This window comes from Bubalus bubalis, chromosome 6 (assembly GCF_019923935.1).
Source record: "Bubalus bubalis isolate 160015118507 breed Murrah chromosome 6, NDDB_SH_1, whole genome shotgun sequence".
NCBI classification, from domain to species: Eukaryota; Metazoa; Chordata; class Mammalia; order Artiodactyla; family Bovidae; genus Bubalus; species Bubalus bubalis.
The window spans coordinates 16,285,911-16,298,122 of NC_059162.1; the positions used below are offsets into that span (position 1 = coordinate 16,285,911).

General features: G+C 48.1%; 1 protein-coding gene across 1 annotated transcript; it reads right to left on the bottom strand.

The window, feature by feature from the left end:
* Window positions 1-181: 181 nt before the first annotated feature.
* On the bottom strand, window positions 182-4,934 carry AQP10 (aquaporin 10). The gene is given in 9 exon segments (XM_006044200.3): window positions 182-420; window positions 610-1,295; window positions 1,709-1,876; window positions 1,878-1,921; window positions 2,168-2,286; window positions 2,390-2,411; window positions 2,694-2,809; window positions 3,339-3,465; window positions 3,837-4,934. Coding segments are annotated over 8 exon segments (900 nt in total). The 5' UTR covers window positions 3,942-4,934; the 3' UTR covers window positions 182-420; window positions 610-1,096.
* Window positions 4,935-12,212: the final 7,278 nt, after the last annotated feature.

The following is a 12,212-nucleotide window of genomic DNA, read 5'->3' on the forward strand; positions in this document are numbered from 1 at the left end:
GGTTTTGGGGAGGGGTGAGGAAGGGGGAAGGCGGGAGCCGCCATCTTTGTGCGGGGCAGGGGGAGGGTCTTAACCCCGCTGATGCTCAGCACTGCGAGGCCGCGATCCCCGCCCCACCCACTCCCAGATGCATCCATCCCCGGTCCAAAAAAAAAAAAAAAAAAAAAGTCTGGAGGCAAGATAGCTCTGAGATTTTTTATTTTTAATTTGAAAAAAGGGAAACAGAAGAACGCTCCTTCTCTGCTAAAAGAGACCTCTCTTCGTCGGGGAGGTGTGTGAGAGTTGAGGAAGCGCTGAACGACGAGAATTTTCCTCCGCGCCAGCTGGCCTTTACTCCTCCTCTTTCCGCTCGGGGCCCTCTGCTCCTTCGCCTTCTCTCCTCGCCCTGGCTCATCTCTTCTCACTGTAGTTCACCCTCTCCTTGAATGACACAGCCCGGAATGTCTACGTATGGGGTCGTGCCTCAGTTTCTCCATCTTGCTCAGTCTCCAGCCACTTGACTGTCTTCTTCTGGCGGCCCTCCCTTTCCCGTCCCCCCCCATTCCCGTCCCCCCCCGCCCACCACGCCCCCTTGGTGGAGGCGGTTTCCCTACCACCACCCGTAATTACTATCTGCGGGGTGGCTGAATCTGGGCGAGGCGCCCCAGTCAGCGTAAAGGCGGGCGGCGCTGAGGCTACGATAGCTGGGAGTCAGTCAGTGGGGGCCAAGCTTTCGAAGAAGTCCCCTGGATTATGTCCTGCACAGGATGGTCGGCCCCCACCATCCTGCAGATTCCCGAAGCCTTCCCAATCCGGTTTCCATGGTGCGCACCCTCTGGCGGCTACTTGGAGGAAGTACGTTCTTGGAAGTCCAGGGTCTAAAATCCTGCGTGGGCGAGGAGGGGGATGAGAAGACTGAGGCTGGTACCTGAGCCTCCTCATTCTCCCTGTCCAGGCATCCTCCCCAGTTTAGGAGGAGGAGATGCCTAGATGAGCACACGGAGAAGCTGCCCAGGGCCTGGCGTATTAATAAAGAGAAAGAACATCTTGTCACCAGGCATGGGGTCTCTGGCCCTCTTCAGTGTCCACGAGGAAGGTGAGGACTGTCCTGCCAGAGTCACAGCTTACTCTCCTGCAGCTGAGTTGCGGCCGGACTTCCCGAGTCTGAGGCTTCCTGTTGGGCACACTCTAGATCCTGGGATGGCTCTGAGTCCTCAGGATGGTGTTTTGCCACCAGCAGCTGGTATGTGGCTGTGCGAAGCATGGGCCCCACTAGAGAGCCCACCACAGGAACCCACCACCAACCATTGCCAGCACTGCCAGACAAGAACAGAAGGGAGATATCAGGGTTAGTCCCTTAGCCTTCCCTCTGAAGAACTGAAGGTATTCAGAAAACTCCCTAAAGCAGTTTCTGGTGAGAAACACCAGAAAGAGTGTTGTGGCACCAAAGCATAGCACTCAGAGAGGAGGAGACCCCAGGAGAGCTTGATCTTTAGGGATTATCTCATACATGCATTTTGTTGAACACAAGCTCTAAATCTTACTGTTTCAGTGAAAAGGGTAAAAGGGGAAAAAGGGGACAAGACATAAAGGGAGAACTGGGGCTTAGAGGAGGCTCAAACTGTCCTGAGATGCCAAGAGAACTATTTAAAAGGAGAGAGCTGGAGACCCAGGGTCAGAGCCCTTAGCAGGGGCATGTGAGTGGAAGGACAGCACCAGGGGAGGCTACCTGAAGACTTCAGGGCCCCAGCCAGCTACCTAGGTGAAAAGCCGTGGGCCGAGGTCCTGGACAGGGTTGATTGGGAGCCCACAGTTGGCACCCATGGATAGCGTGTCGGCCAGGATCAGTAACCCCACTACCACGGGCTCCAGACCTGCAGGCACTCCCTTGTTCCGTGTCCAGGATGTCCATCCCCACCATCAGCTTCCAGGTGCCCAGAACCTTGGTGTTGACAGAGGCAGGGGGGCTCCCGTCAGCTGCCAGATGCGCCACCTGCCCTATCTCACCCAAACACTCCAGGCTGCCACCCCATGGCATCTGACTTTGTCCAACTCATGCAGCTGCAGAAGGCGAGATGCAAAGATAAAGCCAGCCCCACAACCCACCCAGAGCCTAAACAGCAGGCCGAGCTTCCAGGGGGAAAAGGGCAAAGGTTGTGGCTTTCCCGGGTCACCCTCTTATGCCTACCTGATCCAGGAAGCCATTGCTCAGAGACAGATAGGGGGCAGGGTAGGTGGCAAAGATGGAAGCCGTCTCCTTGGGACCAGTCGCTGTCAGGCTCCCACCTGGGTAGTTCTGTAGGGCATCTGTAGGGTAGGGGACACCCAGGATTTCCATCTTTGCTCATTCAAAACTGCTCTAAGGCATCGTTAACCACACACAGGTGCCCCCAACCATGTTCTCTGTTACTGTGATAGAGAGCATGCTGCTGCTAAGTCACTTCAGTCATGTCCGACTCTATGTGACCCCATAGATGGCAGCCCACCAGGCTCCCCCATCCCTGGGATTGTCCAGGCAAGAACACTGGAGTGGGTTGCCATTTCCTTCTCCAATGCATGAAAGTGAAAAGTCAAAGTGAAGTCGCTCAGTCGTGTCCGACTCTTCGTGACCCCATGGACTGCAGCCTACCAGGCTCCTCCATCCATGGGATTTTCCAGGCAAGAGTACTGGAGTGGGGTGCCATCGCCTTCTCCAGATAGAAAGCACAGGGGACTCCAGAGGCACAGAACGCAGACAGCAACTGCACCAAGGAGTAACTGAGAAACCTGGCCCAGGGGAGGTGTCCCTGGAGGCACATGGGCAGGGAGAAGGCTGGATTCAGGTGGGCCTCTTCAAGGATCAAGAAAAGAAAACCAATATCCATTAAGTGTCACTATCAGGCACGGTCACCAGTAACACTGCTATTCCTCCCCACAACGCTTAAGTCAAATGTTACTATTCTCATCACATGCGTTAGGAGGCTAAGCGACTTGTTAAGGTCATGCAGTGAAGCCAAGTTCAAACCTGGGTCTGTCTGCTCTTTCTATTCCAGTACTTGATGCAATGTGAGTCTAAGGAACAAGCTGGTGAGGTCTAAGCAAAGATGAACCCCAGAGGGCTTAGGTAGGAGACACAAGATGAGTGCATTTACTCGTGATGCCTTGGCATAGAGCTCTGTTTACCTGAGCGGAGGATTAATGTGAAGTGGGAGGGCGAGATGTAGAGAGAGAAGGGACTGGACTGGGCCAGAGGCATATCTCAGTCCAGGGCACTGGTCAAGCTCAAGGAGATAATGTCTGTGAGTAACCAAGGGACCCTTTTCACTATTACCAAACTCAAGTGCACATCCTACCCTATCTGATGACCTCACCCTACTGACCTGAGACATTACCACTCACATAGATGGCTAGCATAATGCCCAGAGAGCCAGCCAGAAACACGGTGAAGAAGTTTCCTTTGGTTCCTCCACTGGTGACAGCCTGGGCCGAAGAGCCCTGTATGAGGAGCTGGTGGAGAAAAGAAAGATGAGGAAGACGGAACCAAGAATAGGGAGCCTGGGAGACCCGTAGGAGAGAGAGACTGGGAAGAGAGGGGATGGCCAAGATTGATGAACGGACTTGAGGGATCAGCAAGAAAAAACAGAAAGGGGGAAAGAGAAATGATGGGAGAAAGAGAGGGAGAGTAAAGGAAGCGAAGGAGGGTAAGAGATGGAAAGTGACAGGAATAAAAACAAGAAGGTAGGGGAGGCATAGAGGAACAAGAGCAGGAAAAAGAGGCTGATGGAGGCGTTGTCCTCCTAGTGCACCCAGAGGAAGAGGTAGGGACCCTAGGAGGAGCCCACCTCCTTTCTTTCCTCCCCCTCGATTAGACCGCCTACCGTGAGCACAAACACAGCCAGAAGCTCCGCCAGGCACTGCCGGGCCAGGAGGCTGCGGATCCGGAGCAGGTCCTTGACTTCAACCAGAGACTGAATGGAGACCATAGTGGGGACACCCTGTCCCTGGTCACCACTCTCTCCATCTGCATAGACACACTGTTGCTACATAGCTCCTGCCTGTCAGGGGCAAAGATAAGGAAAAGACTTTAAAACCAATTAGCTCAGTTACTGACCAGCAGCTGATGTCTGCCCGTGCATGAGTGGAAGCTCGGGAGGACAGAGATAACAAAAGAATGTGGGCAGACTGTGCACAGCCAGAGTCTGGCGTTTGCCCAGTCTCTGTCTCCTCTGTCTCAGCCCCAGGCCTCCAGGAGTAAGCAGCCTCCCCTTGTGCTGACAGACTGCAGGGATTAGCCTGCTTCGTGGGCATTAGTTCTCTTGGTCCTCAAACCAGCTGTGGAAAGTGGTAGTAGACTGCTCCCACTCTACTACTGTACTGAGGATGAGGATGCACTGTCCTGAGAGAGCCTTAGGCTTCCCCAGGCCACACAGCTAGTTAATAGCTAGGCCAGGTCTTCTGAGTCTCCGTCTGATATTCCACAGTGCTTCTCCTGTGGAATGTGAAGTCTTTCCCCCAGCCATTTGGATGCTTGGAAAATTTAACATGCATCCAGGGAGACTGGACTGAAGACCATAGGCTGCAGGAGTAAAGCCCATCTCAGGAGCACTTGTAGTCGCACCTTAACTAGAGAATGCTCTACCTTGTCTCTTGCCTTGGCTCCAAATGAGGGCTTCATGCCCCCACTGGGCTCCACTTCCCCTTCTCTGGATGCTTGCCACTCTTACTCTGCTTAACACATAGCCACTTCCTATGTCTTCACATTTCAAGCCTCTAGTTAAGATTCCTTCAATGATGAATCAAGCTCTAGCCCCTAGGGAGACATAGTTTCTGCCCTCCTAGAGCTGATGCTCTAGTAGGTGGAAGTACTATACATAGTCGCTTTTCTTTTTTCCTTTGCACCATACCGCATGTGGGATCTTAGTTCCCCGATCAGGGATTGAACCCGTGCCTCCTTAACCATTGGGCCTCCAGGAAAGTCCAATATACAGATTTTTAAAAATATATATTGTTTACGAGGTTCTTGAGAGCTGGACTATATAACCCCAGGGGCAGGGGTGGGGGTGAGGGGCTCTAGCACAGTCCTGGGCACATCTCTGTGGAATAATACTTCCTTCCTAGGTTTAGTGGATATTATAGTACTCCACCCAGGTCCCCTGTTCAGAGCCAATGCACCCATTCCCCAGCTTCTGGGAATAACAGACACTGAGAGCATGCAGCTTCTGCCCTCATGGCAGTGACTTCTGTGGCAGGAAACTGCTTCGGCCAAGGTCATGTGCCCTCCTTCAGGGCCCAATGAATGAATGGTTGATGCAGGGATTCAAAGACTAAGCAGAATTTGGTAGTGTTGCACATAGACCTGGATGCCAAGAGTGCTGGGTCAAACGAAGTGGAACATAAAGTTAGATGTGGAAGAATTTATTGATAAGGGAGCACTCTCCTGGGACTTAGGATTTAGATCCTGGCAAGATCCCCCTGGAATGTGGGATGAATACTCTTCTTGAAGGCCTGGGGAAAATGATAGCTCATGCTAAGAAAAGTAAAAATGCCTAAACAACTCATTTACGCTGATGACCGTTATTGAAAAAAGGGAGAATACTCAGACCTTCTGAGGATTTTTGGACGAAGGATCTGAATTAACATTGACAGTTGACAACCCAAATTTGTACCATGGCCCCTTGTTAGAGAAGTAGCACAGGGGGCCCAGATAATAAATGGAGTCCTGGGCTAAGGTCTGATTCAAAGGATATTCCCTGAGACCAGGGATCCACCAGGTGGTCACTTCCCCAATACCCTAACATATAATAGCAGTGGACATCCTTTGGCGTTGCAGAACACTCATAGTGGTTTTTGACCTGTAGAGTAAGTGATGAAGGCCAACTAGATGCCTGGGTCTACCCAACATGAAGAGAAGAAATAAAAACAATACCACATCCTAGGGAAAATGGAAGAGGTTAGTGCCACCCTCCAAGACACAAAGAATAAAAGAGAGGTGGCCCCTTTCATACCACCAGTTTGGCTCTTAAAAACTGGATCGATCATGACAGATGACAATGGTCTACCATAAACTTACTTAAACAGTAACTCCAATTGCAATTGCTGTGTCCCAAATGGTAACTTTACAGGTCAGTTTAATGCCACCTCTAGTTGGGAGTATGTAGTCATTAATCTGGAAAATACGTTATTTTCCATCCCAGACAGGTCAGAAAGGAGGTCCACAAGCAGTTCCATCCACATGGGAAGTCTAGCAATATACACTTACAGTCTTACCCCAGGACTGTGTTAACTCTCTGGTCCTCTGTTGTAATAGAATCTGAAGGGAGCCTGACTATTTGGACATTTTGAAAAACATCATATTGGTCCACTATACAATGAACCTTTGAACAACACAGGTTTGAACTCGGTGGGTCCACTTATATATGGATTTTTTTTCATTAAATATATATTATAGTACTACATTATCTGCAATTGGTTGACTCCATGGGCACAGAACCATATATATGGAGGGCTAACTATGAAATGATACTTGGACTTTTGACTGTGCAGATGGTCAGAACCTCTGACCTCTGCATTCTTCAAGAGTCAACTGTATATATAACATCATGCTAACCAGATCAGAAGAGGACAAAATGTGAAAGTATATTGGAGGTCCTGGAAAGATACATGATCAGAGGGTGGGAAACATTCCCGTAAAGGTCCAGGAAACTGCCATATTGGTGAAGTTTTCAGAGGTCCAGTGGTCTGGGACATGTTAGATATCCTCTCTGAGGCAAAGGACTGATTGTTGCACCTCATATCTTCCACCACTAAGAAAAAACACATTACCTATTTACTCAGGATTTAGGAGAAATATATTTCACACTTGAGAATACAACTCTGAAAAATTTACTAGCTGACAGTGAAGGCTGTCAACTTTGAATGGGGCCAAAGCAAAAAAGGACCCTGCAGTCATATAAGCCAGCAGACCTAATGAGACTAGAATATCTGTAGTGTGTGTGCTTTGGCAAGCTCTACTAGGAGAATCATAATGTAGACCCACAGGGCTATGGAGCAAAGCCATGCCATCTGCAGCGAGAAATACATACCATTGAAGAGAAGCTCTTACAGTTCATCAAGTGACCCAGTAGCCAGAACTGCCCAACACAAGCCGGACTCTACCTGATCCTCCATGTCATTAGGAAGGGTAGGCCCAGCAAGAACACATTGTAAAATGGAAGTGACATCTTTGGGTTTAGGCATAAGTAGCATCAGAGAGCATAAGCTAGCAGAAAATAAGTGACCCAGACTCTCATGTCATTCAACAAGCATCTCTCGTCTCAGCTCACATGACCCTATTGAGAATCATCTTCTTCCATTTGGACTTCTGTAACGCTAAAAATTCTCCAAGCCAGGCTTCAGCAATACGTGAACCGTGAACTTCCAGATGTTCAAGCTGGTTTTAGAAAAGGCAGAGGAACCAGAGATCAAATTGCCAATATCCGCTGGATCATCCAAAAAGCAAGCGAGTTCCAGAAAAACATCTATTTCTGCTTTATTGACTATGCCAAAGCCTTTGACTGTGTGGATCCCAATCAACTGTGGAAAATTCTGAAAGAGATGGGAATACCAGACTACCTGACCTGCCTCTTGAGAAATCTGTATGCAGGTCAGGAAGCAACAGTTAGAACTGGACATGGAACAACAGACTGGTTCCAAATAGGAAAAGGAGTACGTCAAGGCTGTATATTGTCACCCTGCTTATTTAACTTATATGCAGAGTACATCATGAGAAACGCTGGGCTGGAAGAAGCACAAGCTGGAATCAAGATTTCCCGGAGAAATATCAATAACCTCAGATATGCAGATGACACCACCCTTATGGCAGAAAATGAAGAGGAACTAAAAAGCCTCTTGATGAAAGTGAAAGAGGAGAGTGAAAAAGTTGGCTTAAAGCTCAACATTCAGAAAACTAAGATCATGGCATCTGGTCCCATCACTTCATGGCAAATAGATGGGGAAACAGTGGAAACAGTGTCAGACTTTATTTTTTTGGGCTCCAAAATCACTGTAGATAGTGATTGCAACCATGAAATTAAAAGACGCTTACTCCATGGAAGGAAAGTTATGACCAACATAGGCAGCATATTAAAAAGCAGAGACATTACTTTGCCAACCAAGGTCCGTCTAGTCAAGGCTATGGTTTTTCCAGTGGTCATGTACAGATGTGAAAGTTGGACTGTGAAGAAAGCTGAGCGCCGAAGAATTGATGCTTTTGAACTGTGGTGTTGGAGAAGACTCTTGAGAGTCCCTTGGACTGCAAGGAGATCCAACCAGTCCATTCTAAAGGAGATCAGTCCTGGGTGTTCTTTGGAAGGAATGGTGCTAAAGCTGAAACTCCAGTACTTTGGCCACCTCATGCAAAGAGTTGACTCATTGGAAAAGACTCTGATGCTGGGAGGGATTGGGGGCAGGAGGAGAAGGGGACGACAGAGGATGAGATGGCTGGATGGCATCACCGACTCGATGGACGTGGGTCTGGGTGAACTCTGGGAGTGGTGATGGACAGGGAGGCCTGGCGTGCTGCCATTCATGGGGTCACAAAGAGTCAGATGCGACTGAGCAACTGAACTGAACTGAAGCTTGTTCAGACATGAGTTGGCATGGTATATGGGTAAAAGCCAAAAATTGACTGCTGCTGCATTGCAACCCATCAGGAGTGGCCCTAAAAGATAGTGGTGAGGAGAGATCCTTCCAAGGGACAGAGATTTAGACAGTCCATCTGATCATCCACTTTTTGTAGAATGAGAAGGTGAGAATATACATAGTCACTACTAGCCTGGTAGTCTGGTCAGGGGCTTGAAAAGACAAAGAGTGAAAGATTATGGACAAGAAGGCCTGAGGATGAGATGTGGATGGACATATAGAAGTAGTCTTGAAGCGTAAAGGTCTTTCTATCACACGTTAACACCCACCAAGAAAGCATCCATCGGGACATCCCTGGCAGTCCAGTGGTTAAGACTCTTGCTTCCTCTGGAGGAGGGGGTGCCTGTTTGATGTCTGGTCGGGGAACTAAGATCCCACAGCCTCACTGCTCAACCAGAAAAGGAAAAAAGAGAAAGAAAGAAAGCATTCATCACAGATGAGACACTAAACAACCAAGAAGGCAGGAAGACTTAGCCACTGTCCATCATCAACCACCCAATTCTGTGTGATGGATACACTGAGTAGAGTGGCTGGGGGTAGCACAGAGGTTATCCATGGGCCCAGCAGCATGAGCTCCGACTCACCAAGGCTCAGTTAGCTACTGCTGCTGCCAACATGCAACGACCATTAAAAACCAACACTAACGGGACTTCCTGGTAGTCCAGTGGTTAAGACTCCAAGCTGCCAGTGCAGGGAGCCTGGGTTTGATCCCTGGTCATGGAGCTAGGTCCCCCATGCCCCAGCTAAGAATTTGCATACCCAACTAAAACTGGGTGCAGCCAAATAAATAAATATATATATATATATATATTAAAAATACTAATACTGAGCCCTTAATATGGTGCAGTCTCTTTAGGAGAAGTAGATAACTAGGGATAAGTTGGGGACACTAGATTTCCCATCACTTTTGACTGGAATTGACACATATTCTGAGTATAGGCTTGCTTTTCCTGCCCATAGGGTCTTGCTAATACCACTCTATAAGGACTTATAGAGTACTTGATCTATTGATATGGAATCCACATTATAGAATTTTAGACAAAGGGATCCACATTACAGTAAAGGGGATGTGGCAGTGGGAACATGACCCAAAGATCCACTGATCCTACACTGCCCCACCCAGAGGCCACCAGTCTGCCAGATCAGTTTGCTGACCTCTTAAAGACACAGCTTCAAGAGGAAATCCCAAGAGGATGAGGTACCATCCTCCAGAATATAATATATACCCTAAATCAGTGGCAACTGTATGATTCTGTATCCCCAGTAGGAAGATTACATGGATCTGGGAATTGATTGCATGGATGTAAGATAGAAATCAAGTAGCCTCCACTTATCCTCACTCACAATGAAACGTGGGGAATTTGATTTTGAGGTCCAGAAGTCCTGAAAACCAGAGATGTAATGCTTCCTCCAGGGGTCACAGTAAGAATCCCTTTAGAACTTTGGGGTCTTGGTCGCAAGAGACCAGCAGGTAAGAAAAGAAGTCCTCATACTGGCTGGAGTAATTGACTATGATGAAGGACGGACGACTGCAGCTACATGAGGGAGCCAGGAAGAAAATTCTGGCATTCAGGTCATCCACCCTTGCTGTTCCCATGCTCAGTTTTAACAGTAAATAGAAAAACATAGCAGCCACAGCCTGGGAAGGGCATGGTAACCAAGGGCACTCTTGGGTGAAGGCTGGGGTCATCCCACTATCCAGCTGCCTAGACCAGCAGAGGCGCTCACCAAAGATAAGGAAGATCTAGAGTTAGTGGTGCGGAAGAGGGGATAATAAGAATCCATTAGAGCCTCAAAACCAATTGCAGTAGTTAAGGCTATAGACTTTTCCACTAAACATTCTCTTAAATTTCCTCCAAGAAATAAAACCAATCAGAGTCCTATAGAAACTTTCCCCTCAACTGGGTAAACTAACCATAAGTATGGGTCCAAGCAGTGGTGGTGGTAAACGGTAGCAGACACCACAGTGCTTTACCCAGATCCTCTCTTTAAGATCGTGAGCCTATGTCCCAGCGGCTGGGAAGATCCGTTGCTGATGGCTCTCAGCTGCCTCCCAACTGGAAATTAGCTCAGACACATTGAGCTGTCTCACCCTGTCCCAGAAGGTTTCCTGAAGTCAACAATGGGCTGATTCAGGGATACAAAGTCCAGGCCCCTTTGCCTTTTCAGTTCAGTTCAGTTCAGTCGCTCAGTCATGTCCGACTCTTTGCGACCGCATGAACCGCAGCACGGCAGGCCTCTCTGTCCATCGCCAACTCCCAGAGTTTACTCAAACTCATATCCATTGAGTCGGTGATGCCATCCAGCCATCTCATCCTCTGTCGTCCCCTTCTCCTCCCACCTTCAATCTTTCCCATCATCAGGGTCTTTTCAAATGAGTCAGCTCTTTGCATCAGGCGGCCAAAGTATTGGAGTTTCAGCTTCAGCATCAGTCCTTCCAATGAATATTCAGGACTGATTTCCTTTAGGATGAACTGGCTGGATCTCCTTGCAGTCCAAGGGACTCTCAAGAGTCTTCTCCAACACCACAGTTCAAAAGCATCAATTCTTCAGCACTGAGCTTTCATTATAGTTCAACTCTCACATCCATACATGACTACTGGAAAAACCATAGCCTTGACAAGATGGACCTTTGTTGGCAAAGTAATGTCTCTGCTTTTCAATATGCTGTCTAGGTTGGTTATAACTTTTCTTCCAAGGAGCAAGTGCCTTTTAATTTCATGGCTGCAGTCACCATCTGCAGTAATTTTGGAGCCCAAGAAAATATAGTCTCTCACTGTTTCCATTGTTTCCCCATCTATTTGCCATGAAGTGATGGGACCAGATGCCATGATCTTAGTTTTCTGAATGTTGCGTTTTAAACCAACTTTTTCACTCTCCTATTTCATTTTCATCAAGAGGCTCTTTAGTTCTTCTTTGCTTTCTGGCATAAGGGTGGTGCCATCTGCATATCTGAGGTTATTGATATTTCTCCCGGCAATCTTGTGTCCAGTTTGTGCTTCATCCAGTCCACCATTTCTCATGATGTACTCTGCATATAAGTTAAATAAGCAGGGTGACAATATACAGCCTTGATGTACTCCTTTCCCAATTTGGAACCAGTCTGTTGTTCCATGTCCAGTTCTAACTGTTGCTTCTGGACCTGCATACAGATTTCTCAGGAGGCAGATCAGGTAGTCTGGTATTCCCATCTCTTTCAGAATTTTCCACAGTTTGTTGTGATCCACACAGTCAAAGGCTTTGGCATAGTCAATAAAGCAGAAATAGATGTTTTTCTGGAACTCTCTTGCTTTTTCAATGATCCAGCAGATGTTGGCAATTTGATCTCTGGTTCCTCTGCCTTTTCTAAATCCAGCTTGAACACCTGGAAGTTCATGGTTCACGTACTGTTGAAGCCTGGCTTGGAGAATTTCAAGCATTATTTTGCTAGCGTATGAGGTGAATGCAATTGTGCGGTAGTTTGAGCATTCTTTGGCATTGCCTTTCTTTGGGATTGGAATGAAAACTGACCAGTCCTGTGGCCACTGCTGAGTTTTCCAAATTTGCTGGCATATTGAGTGCAGCACTTTCACAGC